The 23,727-nt window shown below is 38.9% G+C and overlaps 1 protein-coding gene across 2 annotated transcripts in view; it reads left to right on the top strand.

Moving 5' to 3' along the window:
* Positions 1–4,478: 4,478 nt before the first annotated feature.
* Positions 4,479–23,727, top strand: part of sfswap (splicing factor SWAP) — a 62,057-nt gene continuing 42,808 nt past the window's right edge. The window contains exons 1-4 of one of the 2 annotated variants that reach the window (XM_011481916.1): positions 4,479–4,917; positions 6,197–6,360; positions 17,995–18,126; positions 20,131–20,207. In XM_011481916.1, the coding sequence (XP_011480218.1) occupies positions 4,718–4,917; positions 6,197–6,360; positions 17,995–18,126; positions 20,131–20,207 (573 nt within the window). In that variant the 5' untranslated portion in view covers positions 4,479–4,717. Of the gene's footprint in view, positions 5,814–6,196; positions 6,361–17,994; positions 18,127–20,130; positions 20,208–23,727 lie in introns of both variants that reach the window. The other variant, XM_020707781.2, reaches the window with a different exon arrangement.

Genomic DNA, 23,727 nt, shown 5'->3' with positions numbered 1-23,727 from the left:
AGTACACACGTGTTCATCTAACCATTGTATCCTCTGACTTTAACAATTTCAATTTTTATCCTTAAATTAAATTATGCCTGTTTTCTTGTACCAAGGCAGATTTTTTTAATAAGCATCTCAAATTCACTGTCAATTATATTTTTTTCATTTAAATTGCTGATAGTTTTTGGATTATGGATGGGCTAAACAAAACAAGGCTCCCTAAAAGGTGAAGGTATACACATGTTTAGACTTAATGTAAGAAAAAATGGAAATACAAAAGTTTACCACGAGATTTTGTAAACAAGAAATTGAAGATAATCATATACATTAGTTAAAGAAAGAGCGATGCATTTAAGGCGTCCACATCCCAAACAGAAGCAGCTGCTGGAATGAACTGACAACACTTTGGAAACAGAGAAGAAATATTAAACTGAACACTAATGATAAACATAAAAATTATGACAGGAGAAGTAGATTTTTTTATCTGTGCTGATAAAGTTTTTGTCATTAGGTAAACTTTTCCAACAGCTCGTTAACGCAAATTTCTGATCAGCCAATCACATGGCAGATACTCAATACGTAATGGTCCAGATGATCTGCTGCAGTGCAAACTGAGCATCAGAATGGGGAAGAAAGGGGATTTAAGTGACTTTGAATGTGGTATGGTTGTTGGCAGTATTTCCAGCTACTGGTGGGTATTTCAAAAACTGCTGATCTACCAGGATTTTCACCTACTACCATCTCAAGGGTTAACAGAGAATGGTTCAAAAAAGAGAAAATATCCAGTCAGCAGCAGTTCTGTGGGTGGAATTATCGTACCTTGTTACAGTAATGCCAGAGGTCAGAGGAGATTGGCCAGACTGGTTCCATTTGATAAAAAGGCAACAGTAACTCACTAGTTAAAACCGAGGTCTGCAGAAGAGCATCTCTGAATGCACAACACGTCCAACCTTGAGGCAGATGGGCTACAGCAGCAATAGACCTCACCAGGTGCCACCCTTTTCAGCCAAGAACAGAAAACTGAGGCTACAATTCACAGAGACTCACCAAAATTGGACAAAAGAAGATTGGAAAAACGTTGCCCTGTCTGATGAGTTTCCAGTTCTGCTGCCACACCCACTTAAAATCATGGATCCATCCTGCCTTGTTTCAACAGCTCAGGCTGGTGGTGGTGGTGTAATGGTGTGGGGGATATATTGTTGGCACACTTTGGGCCCCTTAGTACCAATTGGTTACAATGCCACAGCCTACTTGACTATGGTTGGTGACCATGTCCATCCCTTTATGACCACAGTGTTCCCATCTTCTGATGGCTACTTCCAACAGGATGAAGGCGCCATGTCATAAAGCTGGAATCCCCTCAGACTGGTTTCTTTAACATGACGATGAGTTCTCTGTACTCAAATGGCCTCCACAGTCACCAGATCTCAAACCAATAGATCACCTTTGGGATGTGGTGGAACGATAGATTAGCATCATGGATGTGCAGCAGACAAATCTGCAGCAACTGCATGGTGCTATCATGTCAGCAGCCAGGTTCTGCAAAGCGATTACGTTTGAGTCACTGATGATCAGAGTGTGATTACCTCTAGTAGAAAAGATCATTTTTGGCATTGTTCTGCCCTATCCAAGGGAGTTCCCAGAGATGCTCAGCACTTGTTGGCTCTTTTGCCTTCACTCTGCGGTCCAGTTCACCCCAAACCATCTCCATTGGGTTCAGTTCCGGTGACTGAGGAGGCCAGTGTTATGTGGTGGTGGTGGTGCTGCTGCTGCTGCTGCCGCCGCCACTCTGCTCACCTGGCAGGTGATGCCAATGGTCTTGATCAGCACCTGCCAGGTATTTAAGTCAGGGGAGGCCTCAACCAAAGGAGAGGTATGCAGACAAACAAAGCCCTACTTTGCGCAGCGCAGCGACGGAGGCTGAGTTGGAGCTGTGCTGGTTGGTTTGTTTTCTCTTTTGATTCCCTCTTGTTCCTCAGCAGTCTTATACTGCTGGGTTTTGTGATTTCAGTTTGGGGTTGGACCTTGGTAGTCTTATTTGTGGGCTTTGTTTGTTTCTTTCATTGGTTAGATTTTGTTAGGCAGCCTTAACAGGGAGCTGCTGACTCCGACGGTCATGGTGGCTGGGTCAGTTGTCTCCCTGACTTATTTCATGTTTGGCCAAGGCTCCAATCCCTCTGTTTTGTCTTTTGTTGGGACCAGCACAGTAATTTATTTATGTTTTGCAGGACACAGGTTCTTTCTTCCTCTAAATAAACTGTGATCCTAAACTTATTTGGTCTCCATCTTTCATATGTTTTGGCCCCTTTGTGATTTCCCCTAGACTGGGACAGGTTTGCCTGTTGGGGCCGTTACAGCCAGGTCATCTGGCGCAGCACCCCATCACTCTCCTTCTAGGCCAAATAGCCCGGTAGGGAAAAGCTAAAAAAAAACAAACAAAAAAAACGGAATCAGGGAAATAACTAAGAAACCTCAGGGGTGTCCACATGAAGGAGGGATCCTCCCCCAGGATGGACAGGCGATTACCAGAACTCATAGAGAAGAATTGACTTATCTAACTCTACAACTCTACAACTACATATTTAACCCTTGTGCTATCCTAGGCACTTTAACGTTGGGAGTTGGGTCATCTAGACCCACTAGACAGTGCACTGAACCTTTTTTCTTCAATGATTTGTGATCTTCACTGGTGTCCATGGATTACATGAAATCTTTCTAGATTTATCTACCTTTGTTATGGTAGGAATAACACCTCAATGTAAGGGTGAGGAAAAGAGGGAGTGGGAAAAGAGGAACAGTACATGAATTGCACTGCACCAAACAGAGGGAACTAAATGATGAATAATTATCAAGAATAGAGAAGAGAGGAAGGGTAGAAGTAGATGAGAAGAGGACAGAACCCCAGTGCACCATAGCTACCCCAGCTTCAACTTCTAGCAGCCTACTAACAACTACTTAAGTTTAATTTAAACACATTAAAATTAAGTTAAGTAATCTCAGAATAATAGCTAGTCTGACAATAAGCCTGTCCAAAGAGGAATGTTTTAAGTCTAACTTTGAATATAGAAACTGTGTCGGCCTCTCTTACATGAGCTGGGAGCTTATTCCATAAAACAGGGGCTTGATGGTTAAAAGCTATACCTCCAACTTACCTTTACTTATTCTAGGAAACGCAAGCAGTCCTGCATTTTGGGAGCGAAGTGTCCTGTTTGGGTGGTACGGGACTATGAGGTCCTTAATATAGGATGGGGCCATACCATGTAAGGCCTTATAGGTTAACAGGAGGATATTGAACTTGATTCTAGAATCAACTGGGAGCCAGTGAAGTGAAGCTAACACATGAGTGATGTGATCTCTTCTGCTAGTTCCAGCTAACAATCTAGCTGCTGCGTTCTGAACAAGCTGGAGACTTCTTAAGGAACTCTTAGGACACGCTGCTAACAAGGAGTTACAGAAATCCAGCCTAGACGTAACAAACGCATGGATGAGTTTTTCAGCATCGCTCTTAGAAAGTATATTTCTGATCTTAGCAATATTCCACAGGTGAAAAAATGTAGTTCTACGTGCCTGAGATATGTGAACCTTAAATGATAAATCCTGGTCAAAAAAAACCCCAAGGTTTCTAACTGTGGAATTGGAGGCTATACTTACACCATAAAGGGAGACTGTCTGAGCAGACAGAGCATCTCTGAGGTTTTTAGGATCCAGTATAATGACCTCAGTTCTTACCCAAACCACCTAAAATACTTTTTTTAATGTTGTAATTTTCTTTTGTCCACAAGAACCATAGAATAATAATAAATAAATAAAACTAGTGTATAAATAGTGATGTTTAAAGATCATGTGATTAAGCATGATGTAAGTGTAAATAGTTGTACATTTCTTTTTATAAATAAATTTTGTTTATAGGGTTAAAATAAAATGATTTTCTATCCTTATTATTTCTAACGCTTTCCTAAATATATTATAGTCACGTTTTATAATAATAAAAATTACTGTTATTAGAAAATGATTATTTTATATAATAATAATAACAATACTACTACTACTAATATTATTATTATCGTCATCATCATTATTACATGTTTTATCAATCTGTTAAACGTTGCAGGATCACCAATATTGAAGTGACGGATACAAAAATAAAAAAAATAACTAAAAGTTGAACACGTTTCTTCATCGAAATGGCTTATAGCGATTTCTAACAGGTTCAACACTAAACCGCAATAGCTAAACAGAAAATCATATCTGGTAATGATACACAAATTTAATAATTCAGTTTATGTGTATAAAATAAAACGTATCAACCTAATCACTTTTTTCCTCGTTTTTTTAATTGGCAACTTCGGTTGTTTCCATAAACAACATTCACCAAGCAGTTGTTCGTAACACTTTCGCCAATTAAAATAAAATCAAATAAAGTAAACAAATCGTTACTCTACATTTAAATTTTTTAGGTATAATATTCTACATAACATACTAAATTTTACAGGTTGAAGTCATTTTATTAACGTTTTAGAATTGCATAGAAAGTGCTGACTAGCTGCGCCGTTTAATTTACTTTCTTAACAGCATGGCGGCCCTCTGCAGAGTCAGGTTGCAGGCTCTTCGATGAACTGTTGGAGTTTATTAATACATTGGGATAACTGCCTGCCTTCTGCTCACCACAACGCCATCACTGTACTGTCAGTACTCATTTTTTAAGGCCAGTATCTATTTTTTAAGTGTTTCGAAGATGTATCGGCGCGGAGCTGCAAAGAGGGACCACAACAACAAACCAGCGAAGAAGGATGTGAGCGACAGCGACAAATACGCCGACCTGCTTGTTTTCGGCTATGCCTGCAAACTGTTCCGGGATGACGAAAAGGCTCTTTACCACGAATATGGAAAGCATCTTATCCCATGGATGGGGGACAAGAGCATCATGATTGATAGGTCGGTTGAACAAACTTAGACCGAAACCTTATGCTAACCATCTCTGCTAGCCTGTTTCAAAATTCAAGGGACAAGTCGGATGTTTTATGCCGTAAGCTTTGGAAAACCTGTACATGACAAACAATGAGATGCTTTCTTCCTGCTAACTTGTCTTATGATGTCTTGAACTTTCAACAAATGTTGTCTGATATCTACAATAACATGCTAACATGCAGATGGCTAAAGTTAGCCTCAACAGGCCTATAAATACGCATGCGCACACTGAAAGCAAAACTAAAATGGAAATCAATAAATTATTTTTCCATATTTGAACTATTTTGTGTCCTTTTTAAAGTAGGCTTTGCATTTTAGCATGTTTGGAGAACTTCCTGTGGAGATATCAGTTTTATATTGAATATTTGCATTAAAGTTTTGCCTAACTTTATATTTTTTTCCTGTCATTTTCTTCTTGCCTTAAATGTTGAGGTGTTTCAAATGCCTTGTTGTATTTTGCAACATTAGAGCAAAATCTAACCGGAATGGGTCCCTGTAATCAAGGTGGTTCAAAATATTAATCTGGTTTGTGCTTTCACTCAGTTAAAAAATCACCTTTTTTAAAGTGAATATATAGGTAATATGCTTTATATAGAAAACACTATAGTTTCCCATATTTTAAACATTTAAATCACCTTGGTCTGCAGTGACCCAGCTTATATTTCATTTGTGCACAGTTTGTATGTGTGTCTTTATCACATAACCCGGTTTTTCCCCAGCAAGTTAGGCTTAGGGGTCCTTCCAAACCCCGAATGCCCTCCACAGCCTCCCATTTCTTTGTCTCCATGAAGAAACTACAACAGAGCGATGCCGTAGAGGGACGAACCTTGGAAAATGTCGTCCATTTGGGTTCTTACGGATAGGTATTTATGTGCTCGGGTTTGTGTGAATGTAACTTTCTTTGCAGATGTAGAAGTAATGATGAATGTTACAGGGGGGGATTTGAACCCTGTAAGGTAAGAGGCGAGTTGTTATTGTTTTCTTTTTATTTTTTTTTTCTTCCATTTTTCTTCTTTATTCATATGAAGGGTCCTGGATTGGGAAAAAAAAAACTAAAAGACCATATTAATAGAAAATACTTATATGTTGTATTAAAACAACAACAACCAAATTTTAGGCTTGTAGAACATTCTCTGAAAACATAAAGTTGAAATCTTGTATAATTGGTTTTTTTTTATGTCCCACAATCATATTAGTCAAAAATGTGTCGACTCCCTTTTCTCTAATCCTGTTTATCATTCAACAGATACGATGGCCGTGGTCACTTACATGACCTGTCAGAGTATGACAGCGGGTCATGGAATACATCCTACCAGCTGTCAGAAGAGGAGGCCAGGATTGAGGCCCTTTGTGATGAAGAGAGGTACCTGGCTCTGCACACTGACCTCTTAGAGGAGGAGGCTAGACAAGGTGAGTTTCTTAACACTTCAGACTATTAAACACACAAACAATCCTTCCACATTTTAAGTTATTTCAGTATTATCTTGACATAACAGTTTAATAAACGCTGCTTTAAGCCTCTCTGCTAATTGTTTGTTATAAATATAGCATCCAAGTTTGGGTTTATTGACACTTAAGTTTCTTGATTTTTTTTTTTATTAAACCCTCTTGTTTTCTTTTATCAAATGTTGCAACTTAATAGAATAAAAACATGTTTTAGAGCAAAGAATACAGAAACTTGTAATATTTGGATCCCACAGTTCATCTGGAAAGTTTCTGTCGCTTTTTTGTTTGAGGTACATCTTTATATTCCTAAGCTGTAAGATCGCTTACATGACAGTAAATGTTAGAGCAAACGTGAAAACCAAAAGACATTTTTTTAGACCTCCAAGACAAGGTTGTCTCGGGGCACGAATGTGGGGAAGGGAGCGGTGCCACAAAGGTTCCCATAAGCTTAGCGGATCACTTGTCCATAATGGAGGAAGTCTAAAACCACAAGGAATTTTTGTAGAGCTCTTCAACCATCCGACTTGAGCAATTGTCAGAGGGAAACCAAGAATTTCATGATCGACCAGTCAGAGCACTATTTCCTATGTGTAGAGAGGAAAAGTTTCTTTACAGAAACCACTCCTTAGTGAGAGGTGATGCGGAACCATCTGGAGTTAGTTAAACCTGAAAGACTCTCAGGCTATTAGAAACAAAATTCTCCAAGTCAACTCTTTAACATCAGTGCCAAGTGAACCAAAAGAATCTTACTAACATCATTCATTACAGTGAAGCACAGTGGTGGCAGCATCATGTTGTGGGGGTAGTCGGCTTACTGCAGAGGTGGGCACTGAGGGCCGCATTCCTGCATGTTTTCCAGCATACCCTGCTCTGGCATGTTCTAATTGGCTGGACACACCTGAACCAGGTAATCAGCCATGAGTAGGGCAAGACTATCTGGAAATCATGCAGACACACCGGCCCTCGAGGCCTGGAATTGCCCACCCCTGGCTTACTGCTACTTGACTACAGACCAGAGAGAACAGTTGATGAAAAGCCATGAATAGACGTTTTTTGTTGAGTTTCGGGACAAAGTTTTTTTTACTTTTCTTGTATTCACTTGTGTGAACTACTTCTGTATTTCAAACGTAACTTTTATAAAGTTTATAAAATATTTTTAATGAAATAAAATGGTGTGGGAAGATTGAATGCTGTAAAAAACTTTCCAGATTCACTAAAGGTTTTTCCAGATGTTTTCCTTTTCTAAAGAACAGACAATGTATGTGTTTTGCTCAATGTTTTCCAGGTCAGTTTGAGTTAAACATTAAGTACTAATATATTGTAGTAAATGTACAGAAGGACCAAGGACACAAAACTCCCAAAAGAGAGTTTACAAAGTGACAAAAGTTTAGCTCTGAACACCTAAAGTGAAACTCATTCCTTTCAGTCGCTTAACATGACTAAACGGGATTGAAGATACATTTTTGTTATTTGTGCCTGTTCTTTAGAACTTTTCATAATTATGTGGAGGTTACGCTAAAAGCTTTTTAATTTGTTAAGAAACATAATCCCGTCAAATGACATAAAAAAATTAAAAAGAAACAAAAAAGTTCAAAAGGAAAAAAATCGTAATATTTAAAGGGTTGTAGGGATTTTTTTTCCAAGTGTAAACCTAAACTATGTATATAATTTAATAGTAAAGCTTCTCTTGTTGCTTTAAACTCGAAATGTACAAAGCAACGTGCTTGGAAAAGTACATTTGGATGCAGAGACTCTAACCAGTTTCATAAAAAATGGGAATCTCTGAGGGATAAAGTGAACATCAATGTAATGCTTTTTGCAGAGAGCAACACTTAAATGGTTTGATAGAGAAAAACAATCATTAATGTGTTATCAAACGAATTCCTGTTATCACGTCATTTTCCCTGTGTTGTTAGACGTCTTCAGATAAGGCCATTTGAATTCTATACCACTGTTCAAAATGTTCAAACAGGAAATGAAAATAAACACACAAAGTTAAGAGTTTAGTGAGGGTCAGGCACAGGGAAGGTAATAGAAATTCAATTTTTTTAAGAAGGTAGAGGAATTTATATTGGAGGAGACGTGAAAATGGATTATGGATCAAACAAAGTAAAAAAATATGTAATTAACTTTGAAAGAATTCGATTGAACAAACCTGAAGAGCTGAAGGTAAAAACCAAATCTTTGTAGAAAGTCAGCAGTTGGGAAGAAAACAGGTGAAATGAAACAGATTTATGCATGCAAGTCAAATTCAGACAAAAGAAATCACAAATTAAATGACAGAAGTTCATTAAATGTAGTTTATGCTAAATCTTTGCCAAATAAAATTTGGCACTTCAACAAAATAAACATAGTGACACTTTAACTCCGATTTTCTTTTTTTTGTATAGTTTGAGTGTAAATGAAGGTTGTACGATATTCCAAACACATTTGTTTTGATTAGAGTTGGATGCTTAGATACATGAGAACTAAAACTACGTTAACTCCACCCTCTGCATCGCTTCTTCAAGCAATCACGTTTGATGAAAAGTCCATGTAAACGCACAGCATCCAAAGCTCTAACGTTCGCGTGTAACTACGCACTTTTTTAACCCTTGTGATATTTTGTGGGGTCCAGATGACCCCACTCCCAACGTTAACGTGCCTCCAAGGTACTTTAATGTTGGGAGTTGGGTCATCTAGACCCACTAGACAGTGCTCTGAACCTTTTTTCTTCAATGATTTGTGATCTTCACTGGTGTCCATGGATTACATGAAATCTTTCCACCTTTATCCACCTTTGTCATGGTAGGGAGAACACGCCAATGTAAGGGTGGGGTCATCTAAGATAGCACAAGGGTTAAGACGTACCAAACATATGGCCATTGAATTTACATTGAAAGTTAAACCAGGTCAAATTTTGACCAATTAGGGACTGGGATTTGGTGGTGACATATGGATGTCATCCCTGTTAACGTTTGAAAATTGATCATGATGCATAATAATAATTGTGTTTTGCGCCTAGACAGAATTATGTGACATCAAATCTTTCACACATCGGAATAGAGCTGTGAAAAAAATGTCTAGAGCAAGATTTGCACTGCTTTAAAATTTCACACCTAGCCTCTTCCAACTAGGTGGCAGACATGCAATAGTATCAGATGGGAAGAATCCAGTGTCAACATCATGAGCTAAACACGGGTTCCTCTGGCTAGAAATAATGGTCACTTGGAATGAGCAATAGACTGAATAAAAGTTACAGTATAAAACGACAGTGCAGAGCAAACCAAGCGAGAGTCTGTCTGACCACTTGGATCTGAATTTTCCTGCTAATCCTGGAGATGCTGAACAAACGTTTGTTACAGACAGCCATGAAATGTAAGAGGAACAATATTTGGAAATATTTGGCATTTGGACAAAATATGTCACATATTGGATCAGGTTTGTGATTCCTGTCATGACATGTTTTTCTTTTCTGAAACGACTTCATTTTGCTCGGCTGAACCATGTCGATAATGTAGTTGCTCTGCTCCAAAAACTGTTCCTTAAGTGCATCTAAATGTTGGCCGTGTGCAGCCCCGCCCCTCTTTTTAAGACCTTTTTTCCGCTTGATGTCTGCAAAATGGACCGGCTATGAGCCCGTAAGAGCCGCCATTGAAATCAATTTGGGCTCTCTTACATTTGGGATCCCATTTCACGTGGAAGTAAAGCAGGGTGTTTTGACGGCGAAGCCCCCATTTGAAAGACAAACTTGATGACTGCTCTGCCGCTTTAAGTGAAATATAATGTCTTCTCTCTGAACTGGCAGGACAGAACGAGTCCGTTTATGTTCTCCACTCTTAATGCTGCAGATGCTTCATCTGCAGACTGCTATGCCCTTGAACCTGGGGGGCCTGAGCCCATATACTCAGCCTATTGCACATTTGTGAAATGAAAGGGCATCAACCAAGAAGAATTTTAAAAGGGATTTCATTACTTGAGTCAGCCCTGCTCCGTAAATGTGTGTAAAAGCATCAACTGAATTATGTTTTTTTGTTTCCTTGCTGCTTTGTACAATTGCACATCATTAAGCTTAGAGCCCATGTCCCTTTGTAATATCCATATAACTATCCAGAATAATCAAAAGCTTTAGTGTGCATTTTGGGTATTTTTCTGCAAGTGCAGGCTGAATGTCTCTAGAAGGCTAAAAGGCAGGTTTGGTATCTTGGGTCTGTGCACGGAATCGATGGCTTGGAGCAAACTGTTGTGACTCTGAATTTCACTCACTCTAATGCCAACTTCCCATTCAATCTAATGGAAAGGCCCTTTTCTTACGGTGGCCCTGAAGTGCAAATCACATCAAACAAATCACTCAATGCAAAAATTAAAATTAAAAAAGAAAAAATTAAAAGGAAAACAAATGATAAAAACATGATCAATTTTAGAAATCCAAACAAAATTCCAGAAAAAAAAGCATAGATCGAAGGAAAACAAAACTATTCCAAAAAAGTGAAATAAAAATGAGTGCTGCGGGCCATAATAAAAAGGGAAACATTTTGGTAAACAAAGTTAATTTCCAGTTATTACAAATGAAATGTTAAAAAAAGAATGTTTGTTTGTTTGGTCACTTTTTTAACAATATTTCTTGAGCTTTCTGACCACGGCCACACCCAATTCTCTCTTTTATTTATTTATTTATTATGGCCCGCAGCAGCAGTCACTGACTGCAAGGACCATATTGTTTTCGCAGTTGGAACGACGACTTCGCCGCCTTTCAGCGAGAATGTGACCCCCGCCGCATGCTCGAAAAGTCACCAAAACGTGCACACACCTGGGATAAATTGCAAATGAATTTTCCACAGAGTCAACGTCACCCCCCCGAAGACGATGACATCACGGCCAGCGATCCCGTCAAAAAAATGAATGGGCCGAAAATCGCGTATGGGGCCCAACAAAATGTACTTCAAAATACAGTCGCGAAACCAAAACACACGTGTCGGGGATATCCCAAAGAAGTTTTGAAATCATTACGGGGCGGCCACCCGACCTACGGCTTGGCGGCCATTTTGTGGCGAACTCTGAGAATTGGCGATTTTCGTGTTTTCCCACGATATGGGGAAACGACACTTTTGTTTGAGCGATTTTCACGCAATTGCACACACTTGCTGCCAGCTCCAGTCTACCAACACCACAGAAGTGTCCTTGACCTTTGACCTTGGGAAAAGGCCGCCATCTGTAATTTTCTCAAAAAAGCACCTTTAGCACCAGATACAAACGAAAACTCGTCGTTGGAATTTTCATCAATCGTCTCGTAACTTTTCGGGCATCAACGGCCAGCTACTCTGGACAAAATGTTGGAATTAGAAGTTGCAGATTTTGAACGGCGTGCGCGTGGCGAGCTCGCAACCATTGCCATCTTAGCTAGCTCGCAAATTTTTCACCGGAATGTTGTGAAGAGGAAATATGCAATTCCCCGGCCCGCGCTGAACAAAACGATGTCACGCACGACAAGATCGATAAAGGAATGTGGGCGTGGTAAGCAAAAAAACGTCGCAAAAAAATGTGCCGACTCGGCAAAAACGAAAAAATTCGGAACTTTTTTTTGAGAATCGCCAAACGAAACCAATCTACCCTTGTTCGCGATATCTAAAGAAAGTTTTGAAATCATTACGGGATGGTGACACGACCTACTGTTTGGCGGCCATTTTGTGCCAAAATCTGCAATTTCGCCATTTTCGCGTTATTACACAACATGGAAAAATGAACTTTTTTTCCAGGGATTTTCACGAAATTTCATTCACATGTCCATAGTGTAAGTCTACAATCATCTCTGGAGTTTTTTCGACCTTTGACCTCGGAAAAAGGCAGCCATCTTGAATTTTATATAAGAAACACCTTTACCGCCGAATTCAAACGTAAACTTGTCTTTGGAATTTTTATCGATTGTTTCGAAACTTTTTGGGCATCAATGGCAAGCTACTGTGGAAAAAATGTTGGAAGTAGAAGTTGTAGATTTTGAACGGCGTGCGCGTGGCAAGCTAGCAAAGTGGCGCACTGTTATAACTCCCATGCCTTTCAATACAATACAGTGAAAATTGAATGCATGCATTCATGCCTGAAACTGAATACATTGAAAAACACTGGATATGGACATTTAAGGAATGATGGCGTGGCTATCATAAAACCACTGTTGCTAAGGACGACAAAAAGTTTACTTTTACCGATTTGTCTGAAACTGACGTCAATCTGTTCGTCCTCCTGAGGGGACCAAAACATAAAATGGTTGTTATGGAGATAAAAACAACAGAAAAGCCGCCATTTTGGAAAAAGTGGGTTTTTTATAAACTTATGACATATAGCTTTCACCAATGGAGGAATGTGTTTCACTGAGTCGATTGATGATGCTGATCGCAATGCTAGCACTTTTAGCTATGTTAGCATAACTAGCATAGTTAGCATAAGTAGCATTTTACGTAATGTGTTTTTCTGAGTCAGTTAATGATGGTGATCGCTATGCTAGCACTTTTAGCCACATTAGCATAGCTAGCATAGTTAGCATAATTAGCATTTTAGATAATGTGTTTTTCTGAGTCAATTAATGATGCTGATCGCTATGCTAGAGATTTTAGCCACATTAGCATAGCTAGCATAGTTAGCATAATTAGCATTTTACGTAATGTGTTTTTCTGATAGAGTTGATGATGCTGATCGCAATGCTAGCATTTTTAGCTACGTTAGCTACGTTAGCATAATTAGCAAACGCAGCCTTGACTAGCTTTTTATTTGTGGGCAGTGAGAGCAGCGGTGGTGCGTAGAGTTGGGCGTGGAAGGCGGGTTGCGTCTGCGGGCCATACAACGCCGCTTTCGGCTTTAATTAATTAATTAATTTATTTATTTATTTATTTATTTTATGATTCACTTTGCTTCATGGAAGTACAAAGGGATCCATCAGTTTCAGCATATAATTCAGAACAGAACATTTATGTCCCTCCCAACGTTATCCTCAATCTATCGGATTAGTTAAAACAAATTTCTAGAATATCAGCAACTTAAATCAGCTATAAGCACTAAATTCTGCTTGACCCAATTAGACCTAGACCTTCCCCCATACAGTAACACATTCCATTGACCTTAAAAATCCAAAGCTCACTTCCAAAATGTACAAGCTGATATCTAACATAGATGATACAATTTACTTACCCATGGCAAAGCCTCACCCAATTCTCAGTGAACTCTTTACAACAGTTTGGCCAAAACATCCTTCTGCTTTCCGTTTTTTTTTTCCTTCTTCCAAAATTTCAGACCATTGTCCAGTCAGTGGTGTCCCATAATAATGATAATGGATTGGATTTTTTTGTGCTCTTCCAGACGCTCAAAGAGCCTACAGTGTGTCCATTATTCATTCACTCCTCATTCCTTCTTGGTGATGGTGAACTACTGATGTAGCCACAGCTGCCCTGGCTGACAGGGCTGACGTAACTTTAATTAGTAACTTTAATTCTAATGTATGTAAGCATCCCACTCTGATCAAAACAAATGTTTGGAATATCATACAGCCTTCATTTACACTCAAACTGTACAAAAAAGAAAAATGACTGACAGAGGCGTGGCTGCCAGTTCACGCCTACAGCCCCTCTGACCATCACCGGGACATTCACACACATTCACACACCAGTGGAGCAACACTGGAGGCAAGGAGGGTGAAGTGTCTTGTCCAAGGACACACAACAGTTGACTGGGGGGATCGAACTGCCGACCCTTCAATCATTGGGCGACCTGCCACCATAATACCAACCTTTTGTGGTTTCTTTGTTTGTTTCATTTTTTTAACATTTCATCTTTATTTCTGGAAACTACTTTAGTTTTCAAAATCTTTTTTTGGCTCAGATCTTTTTTATATATTTATTTATTTATTTACTTTTACTTTTTTGTAATCAGCGCACTGTGTTCTGCTTACTGATTGGCTGTTGAGCTCATCTCTTCCGTGCAGTGTCTCTGAAACAGGATGCATTTAGTTACATACATCTTTAATCGCGATCAGATCTTTTTCATTTTATAATGCTGGAATTATTGTCTACAAAGGTTTGAACTTTGAGAGTTTAAACGAGAGAGAAAAGTCTGAAAATGTTCATGTCTGTCTGAGAAGTGTGCAGTGAGGAGCTTTACAGCCTTAAAACATCTGAAATCCTAGTTTCACCTATCGCTGAATATTTATGGAACTTATCCCTGGCGATAAGGGAAACCTGTATATTTGTTTTGCTTTTTTAATTGTTGTTTTGAGCTGTAACGTGGTTTTACGTTGAGTGATTTGTTGATGTGGCACCAGGGTATTTGCCTGACTAAGATGAATTTCTGGTGACTTTTTTATGGAATTACAAATCTGCCAATAAGTGAAAGGGCGTAAAGACAACTAAGCGGGCGTATTTAGAAACTGAGTGAGTGAACCTTAAAACCGCGCAGGCGCAATTCTAACTGAGAAGTGATCTTGCGCGGTCAATTCCTTTTTGCGCGCTCATGTGGATTTACGCTCAGTGTTAAGGGGCGTTTTTGTCACTTTTGGGGCAGGAACCTTTCTGGTTGATCTGATTGGCTGAAATTTGCATGGCCTATCGGCGAGGCAGAGGGGCGGGACCTTCATTTTCAGTGCGGGGGGGGTGGGGGGGTTAACAGGCGGCTCTTGAGCTGCGTGCGGCCCTCTGCCTTTTATCATATTTTCTATATTCACTACTTTCACAACCATAAGGCCGTGAAAGAAGACCCCCCCCCCCCCCCCCCCCCCATAGTACAAAGGAGCAGATATGTGAATAATGCAGAACAACTTCGTTTGGAAACCCTGGAAATGCAAAGAGACACGATTATGAGGCATAGTTTAAACTGCAGCTATCAGCTACGCGGAGGAACACGGGAATAGACCAGAAGCAGTTCGGTTAAATTAGATCTTCACAGATTCGGACTTCCTGCTTCAATAACTCTTCTGATAAACGTTCAAATGTGTCAGCAAGTATCTCACTCATTTTGTATTAACACAGAGAGTGAACTACAAAAGCATTTTTAAAGAAAAAAATTCGTTTTTATTGCCTTTTAATCAGAATTGTTCGTTTCAAGCTGTGAATGCAAACAGAGCAGCGAGCCGGCTGCCAAGGGACCGTCAACAAAGTGCAACCTCTGTGAAACAGCATTCTGTCAAAATCAGTGAACTTTTAAAAAGCGAATAAATGTCTATATTTATATGAACTGGTAATGAAGACTCGTCAGCATAGTCATGCTACATTATTATTTATTATACTAATTTTTGTTAGAAAGTCAAAGTTAAAATTTAATAGAGACATGAATCATAACATAAATGCACTATAGCTCTGAAGATACTAAAGCTTCTGTCACCAAACCTCCTGTACTGAGTAATCATGACCTCATCGTCCTACTGCAACAAAGATTATGTCATAATTCACGTTGTTTATTGTTAGGAATTTTTCATATTGAAATATTGATCAGATGTGGTCAAAAATGCTCAATGGCTTTGAAGATGCTGTAGTTACTGACACAAAACTTCCTGTACTGATTAATCATGACCTTATTTTATTTTATTATATTATATTTTCCTACTAAAATAAAGATTTTGCAAAAAAAAAAATCTGGCATCTTCAGAGCTATTGAGGATTTTTGACCAAATCTGATCCATTTGTAAATATGAAAAATTCCTATAAATAAACAAAGTGAACTATTGACATTCTTTATTTTAGTATGACAATAAGGTCATGTCAAGTTACTGATAACTTTAGTCATGATTCATATCTATTAAAATTTGAAAAAGTATATGCAACAAGATAAAATAAAGATGGACTTTCCTACAAAATAGGTATTGTAACAAGAATATGCTTTATAATTTTATGATTTTTTTGTAAGATTATTGATTTTTACACAGTGGTGTTTCACAGTTCAGAGGTTGCACTTTGTTGACGGTCTCTTGGCAGCCGGCTGCTGCATGTCTGCATTCACAGTTTAAAGCGAACAATTCTGATTAAAAGGCAAAAAAACGATCTTTTTTCTTTAGAAATGCATTTGTGGTTCACTCTCTGTGTTAATACAAAAGGATTGAGATACTTGCTGACATATTTGAACGTTGATCAGAAGAGTTATTGAAGCAGGAAGTCTGAATCTTTGAAGATCTTTCTAACTTATCGAACCTCAGCTGCCAGAGAATTTAAAATAATGAATCCATGGTTCACAAGTGAGAACGCTGGAAAACTAACTCCGACAAGACAAGAAGACGCAGCAGCTGCTGAGTTTCCGCGGAAAAGGAAAGGCCTGTGTTGGAAGATCGACTCGAGGCTGAGCGCTGCTACTTCCAGCAGATGACCGTGAAATGCTGTCCATCGTCCCCCCTTACCGGGACGCAGCAACGGGCGAGTTACGCCACATTTTGGGACTGTAGGACTTAAACTTGGCCTGACGCGTCTGCTTTCACTGTTGTTTGGAGCCGCACGGCAAAGAGACGGAGTCTGATGATCATGAGGAAAGGGAAGCTGGCGTGTTTGATAGAGATGTAGTCCAGCTGTTCCAGATACAGAAGATGAGGACTTTGATGGATTATAAATGCTGATTGATGACTGTAAAAATAAATCACAACCAACTCAGTTTTGCGCTCGCTGCCTTTTTTAAACACACACCAGCGTGCACGTTTCACCGGTATGTGTGTTAACGTTAAATACAGAAAAAACACTCAAAACTGAAACGGCGCCGTTTAATCCAGTGCTGTTGTAAGGAGAGGAGGGGGTTATGAGAAATAATATGGCTTTAATTGTGTGTCTGTCTGGCAGGTCAGTGTGTGGTGTGGCTCTTTGACTATCACAGTTAGAGAAACTTGTTTGTCCCCCCTGTTAGAAGCAATCATAGAAAAAAAAACGCGGATGTAACGTGGATTAAAACATTAACCAACGACCCAAAACTAAGGTAAGAAAGTGCAGCGGGTTTTTCTGTGCTGTATGTTTTTCTCATGTGAAATTCACTGCATTTGTTACCGTTTTAATGCTTTTAATCCACGTTACAGCCGCCGTTCGATTTCTATTAAAGCCCCAAAATTAAAGTCCCGCCCCGCTGCTTGGCATGCAAATCAGATCAACCAGAAAGGTTCCTGCCCCTAAGTGATAAACACACCCCTGAATGCCGCCCCCAAGTGACAAAAACGCCCCCTTATCACTGAGCGTAAATCCAGGTGAGGGCGCAAAGGAGAACTGACCGAGGAGGATCACTGCTCAGTTAGGATTTCAGCCGTTCAGTTGTAAAATACGGGGTCGCTTGGTTAGAATTGCGCCATCACAGTTTTAAGGTTCACTCACTCAGTTTCTAAATACGCCCGCTTAGTTGTCTTTACGCCCTTTCAATTTTTGGCATTTATGTAATTCGATACTTTTAGTTCCAAAGTCTCATTTGACACTTTTTTTTTTGGACAACCTTGATAACAACACAAAATTTGGAAGTTAAAACTTTTCATTTTTTACCAGATTTTAAACACCTGAAATTGTCATATCTATCTACCTAAATTATGTAAACGAACCACTTAAAAATTGAACGTTGCATAGTAAATAATTTCCAGTTTTTGTACTGACTTTTAAAAATGCTCGGTGAATATTTCATCCCCAGAGGAAGAGTACAAACGACTGAGTGAAGCTCTGGCCGATGAAGGGACTTACAACGCGGTGGCCTTCAAATACAGCGCCGACTACTACGACCCCTCACAGCCCACAGAAGAGGAGGAGGCCAACAGGTTGTCCGGTAAGTTTGCCACGTCTAAGAGATGTGTTGGGGCAAACAGAATATAAAACTTCCTTTATGTAGCACAGACATTTACAGAAGCAGGAGCAGGTGGTTTATAGAGGCAGCAGTTCTGCTTCTGTAGCTAAATCACCTTGTTTATAAATGGCCTTAAAGAATCTTTCTGTTGTTGTTTTTTTTCCTTCTTTTATGTGACATTTTTGTTGCCCTTGTGTCCTACCTAAGCGAGCATCTGTGCACTCCCAGGTGTGAGGATGCTGCTTCTGTTGATGTCTGTCTGCAAGGCATAAATCTGTCTGTCTATATATGCAAGAACCGTCACACTAAAAAATCCCCTCCCCTCAGGCTCTCCACAAATATCATATGCAGCACATTGGTCTTTATTGCTTTCTCCATCACTTTATTCTGAAAGAAAAACATGCTCATACCCGAATTAAAGCTTAATCTTAATCCTGGCCCAATTTAGCGCTAAAATCAATTCTTCTTTCCTTTAAAAAGACGTTTGACAGCAAGTTTTTCCTCTGTTCTTTTTTTTATCTTCCTTTTTTTGTTTTTCAAAACGTAAACAAATTTCTCCTTATAAATGCTTCTCTGTGCTGTTAAATCAAGTAAAATTGCCCCATTGTACAGTCCTATTTTGTACCTTTAAATACAGTCTCAAAAGATTAAAATAATGTTTTCCTCTTCTTCTGTCAAAGTCACATAAGCCTGATTGTTATTTGGAGAAATCCTATTTTTGGCGCGTTCTAAAAGGACCAATTCTGAAATCTGCCCAAATTTCCATTTTTTACCTGTGTAACAGTTGCAGGTCTTTATTATGTTTTGTCTTGTATAGTGTGATTTTATTTACAGCATACTTGGCCAGCAACAGTTTAAATGCCAAAACATATATATATATTTTTTCCAATCCCAAATATTCACATCAGGATAATTATTTATTCAACCTTTTCTTTTTTCCCTTTTGTCATAGCTATACACACCATTGCAGCCAAGATTATTTTTTTTGTCCTAAATTTCTATTAAGATGCTATGCAATAACAAATAAAATGCATTTCTGTTTATTGGCTCTATGTATGGAAGTTCCATATATTTGTTTCAATCAGTTCCTAAGGCTTTGCAGAGGGGCAGAGTTTGTCGTTTCTTTTCGTTCTGCTTGGTTGTAAAAGAGAATGAATTGGCTGTAGTGCTCTATTAGCATTTCAATCTTGTTTCTACCTGACCTCTGTGTTATCACCAAGATAAAAGGCTAAAGTGGTATTTCTCTGTAATGCATTAATGCAGAAGACAGAATAATAAAACGGGGACCTATTTTATTTAACTTTTTTTAACTTGTCCTGTCCAACCCCTGAGCAGACACATAGGAGCTGAAGGTCTCTTCTGTTGGACATATTTTACTGTTACAACAAGGGGTTCTGGATCTTCTGACACAGAAGGTTTATATTTGTATAAACCCCTTTTGTAATTTAGGCTAAATGTTATTTATGTTGATAATATTTGTTTCCTTCCTAAATTAATTTATTAATTTTTGTTGGACCGGATGGAAAAGAAGAGGAAGGAAGGGAAGGATGTTGGAGACGGGGGGTAAGGGCACAGAAGAAAGGGGCAAAAAGGGGAGTTACGGAAGTCTGTAGGAGGATTACAGAGGTGCTTTGGGGCTACAATCATTAAGCAACAAGATGCTGGAGGATTATCATCATGACTGTCTGGTATAAATGTTAGTCAAAAGGGGCGGGGCCTGTCCACAAATACTCAATTGTCACAAACATACCTGTTGGCTCCAAAACCCTTGACATACATTTATGTCAACATGTAATCAACACAACTACAGTCCTCACGCACATATGCAGACAAACAACGGGGACATATTTCTTCTTCTTCTTTTATTTTATTTTTTTATAGTTTTGGAACTTTTTGTGTTGTAAACAGTTTTGTGTCAGATGCTTCACTGTGATTCATTTCACTATTAAACATTGTTTCTGTTTTGATGTCTTTTCATACACACAGAAGAGGCAGAGCCTGCAGAGAGTGAAGAACCATTTGTTGCTCCCCCAGGACTTGATATCCCTCCAGACGTCGAGCTGGTGAGTCAAACAGTTGCTTGCACGCGTAGACATAGTTTTATTTTGTGCAAATGTTCCTAAATCTTTAAACTTGAGGTGTAACCGAACACAGTATTCAGGCTGTCACATTATTTTCAATTTTAGTGTTGCAATCACAGAAAATAAAGGGAATTTATAAAGAAGCTTAAGATACTTGTGTTCACTCTGATATAGTCATAAAAACTGTTAAAAAGAAATAGTACCAACATTTTAAAGTATCTTATTGATCCTCAAGGAGAAATTATTCTGTTGGAGTGCAAAGTGTCTGTCCATAAAGTAAAAATTGTTTCATATTGTTTCTGTAGATGAGAACGACCTTCTATCCCAGTGTTTGTGGCTGTGGGGCAAAGAAAACACTCAAACTGAAGATCCTCTGTCGTTTTATCAATACTTTGTGCAAAATTATCTGTAATACTTTGTCACTTAAAACAAAGGTCAACTGCTCAAAGACTTGCACAGTCAGCTCTGTAGTTCCAGGGCAGTCCTCAGCAAAAAGCTCTCTGAAACTGAATGTGTGGCTTCAGTGCTGCTCCCCTATTAAATGACGGCGTGTTAAAAGAGCCTCTTCATCACAGACTTGTGGAAAACATTCAGCATCTTTCTGCAAATGCTGACAAGACGCATACACTTCTTAAAGTAATACACTGCTTTCTTCTGTTTTGCAAGTATCCTGTTGTACAAACAAACAGGACCCCCTTGTAAAGAGGTTTTTAATCTCAATGGGACTTTCCTGGTTTAATAAAGGTTAAATAAAAAAAGAAAAACAGCTGGGTAACAAAAAAAAAAATGCAAAAATGCATTGAAATGATTGTATAAAGTTATACATCTGCCAAGCAGTTGGATTGATTTGTTCATTTTCCTAAATTTAAAACACATTTTTCTTTTTTTTGTCTACATTAGGTATCACAGCATATGTATGTTTTATGCTAAATACCAGTGTATGTGTTAGACGGTAGTCAAATGTGGCCTAAAGCTCTAGAATTGCAATATATCGATCAATATATTTGCTTTTAGGGTATTGTTAACCTTTCGGCAAACCCTGTCAGGAATCGCCCCAGTGAGCCTTCAAAGAGTACCTACCTCATTTGGTTAGGCAGAGATTTTTACGCCGGCTGCCTTTCTTGACACAAGCCTGTATTTTTATTCGGTCTCGAGACCAGCACAGGGAAACCCAGATTGGACCCCTTTGTGGCTACACAGTTAGACAGTAGTGTGAATGGGCCTTGCCCAAGAAGAAGCTTATTGTACCCCCTGGGAAACGAACCCTAGTTTTCCATGCGCCAGGCCTACACGCCACCAATGGAGCTAAATCTACTGGTCTACTACCTTGGATACATCATCAGTATTGTCTCTTGGAGCCATGGGTTGTTTCGGGTTTCACAACATGTACCCTCATTCAGGCGAACCTTAAGTGGATTTTGTAGCAAATTTTGTGTTCTTACTCTTGAAAAAGTGGTTTGGGATGTAAACCCTCCTCATCCCACGTTGCCAATCGTCCTTTGTCTTTAGATTGCCTTACAGTCTTGCAGTGTGTCCTTGGTTGTCACTGTTGCTCCAGAAAATTTCAATATTACACTATTCAGTATGTCAATATCACAACAGAACAATTTGCCACTTAAACTTATAACAGTAGTAAAGGACATAGATTTTAGGATTAAAACAAAAAACAACAAAATTCTTGTACAGAAAAAAGCAAAGGTGTAAAAGTGGATTTGCAATCGTACTGATACATTTTTGAAGACAGATGAAGCTACCTGCATAAGTGGCAGAGCGTTTCAAGTAAGACCAGATTTCATGATTCTCCCTGAAGACAGTTGGTGTCTTCAGGGAGTGGTGCAGCGGTAGGGCGGTCGTCCCATGATCGTAAGGTTGCAGGTTCGATTCCCGCCTTGCACGCCCATGAGTCAAAGTGTCCTTGGGCAAGACACTGAACCCCACCTTGCCTCTGGTGGTAGGCGGGCGCCTGTGTTTGGCAGCGGAGCGACCACCAGTGTGTGACTGTGTGTGTGAATGTGTGTGTGACTGGGTGAATGGGTCTGTGACTGTAAAGCGCTTTGTCCTTGTAGGAAGAAAGGCGCTATATAAGTATACGCCATTTTTAAAGATTTTCCAAATGTATTGATTTCATTCTTGGAAAATTGTTTATTGCGGCATTATCTACCTATGAGGAGGATATTTCTTCAACTTTCTTAGTGCAGTTGTAACAGGCACAAGACTCACACATGCAGCATTTAAGGTAGTTTTAAACCATGAGTTTGATTAGTATTGTATTATACTATAATAGATCAATTGATCTTTATTTGTCATTGTCATGCATACAATGAAATTAAAAGTGCCTTCTGGTCAGTGCAACATTCATACTTTAAAAAAAGTAAACAACTTACTAATAAAATAATGAATAATACATAAAACTCCATAAAAAGTGTTTCAATATGTGTTAAAAATAAAAAAAATTGAGAAATAATAATAATAATAATTAACATAAGAATGTTGAGATTTGCCTGTAAAGACCTCTGAATCCTGTAGAAACTTCCCTCTAACATCTGTAAGGCTTAATAGACATTAAAGCAGAAGTAGGTTTGCTCTTTTTCAACCACAGGTAATTACTTATAAATACATCATACTGAAAACTCGATGTACCTGAATGCAGTTAATCTCAGTCGCTCCTCTAAAAGCTGTGGTTTTGGCACTATGATAGACTGGAGCAGTCAAATGTTTATTAGCCTAATATGCAAGAGCACTAACATGCGCAATGATTTTTAGGAGCCAAATACATCAGCGATTCTCTGGACAGTTTTAATCATCTGCTGGAGAAGCAAGTGAGACGTGCACATCCATGCCAGTTTGTCACGTCGCCAGTGAGGATGCCTTCTGTTTCTCTTCTTTAGGAGCTTACTAAAACTAGACATTAAGATCTGAAAGCTCATAAAAATGCTCGAATAAAGGTGTGAGGTGTTTTGTCCAAGATACAGATGTATGGCTACAGGAACAGGTTATCGGTAGTAGGGCTTTCTAGATACATAAACTGTTCACCTCTTTTTACTTGTGCTCCATTGATGAACATTGTTTGCTCTGGTTGTAACAGATTTCAAGATAGTCACTTTTTTATTATGTGTACTGCTGTCTCTTCAGGTCTGGCTGTGCAGTTATTGTAGAGAAAAATCAATGTAGGGGATAGCTCTCAAACTACCTAGATACATGATAGGTCAACCAGTGGATAGAGTCTTAACGCTGCAGACGTCTTTATCAATCAATCATTACTTGATTTTAAAATCATCAATCTTGTCTACTTAAATTCTTAATAGGACATTTGTCATTATCAACCCATAAGTCCAACCATACCCAATTTGGTTTTATTCTTACACTAAACTCGACCATCCTCATTAGTCATAAATTATCGTTAGATTAAGTGCAATACCCATGAGCTTTTCTGATTACCCATGAGCTTTTCTGGACAAAAAAAAGGAAACCTGTTGGGAGAGGTAGGGTTCGATTTTAGTAG

Source organism: Oryzias latipes, chromosome 12 (assembly GCF_053564925.1).
Source record: "Oryzias latipes strain Hd-rR chromosome 12, Olatipes_Hd-rR_3.1".
NCBI classification, from domain to species: Eukaryota; Metazoa; Chordata; class Actinopteri; order Beloniformes; family Adrianichthyidae; genus Oryzias; species Oryzias latipes.
This window is presented reverse-complemented; position numbering and strand designations above follow the sequence as displayed.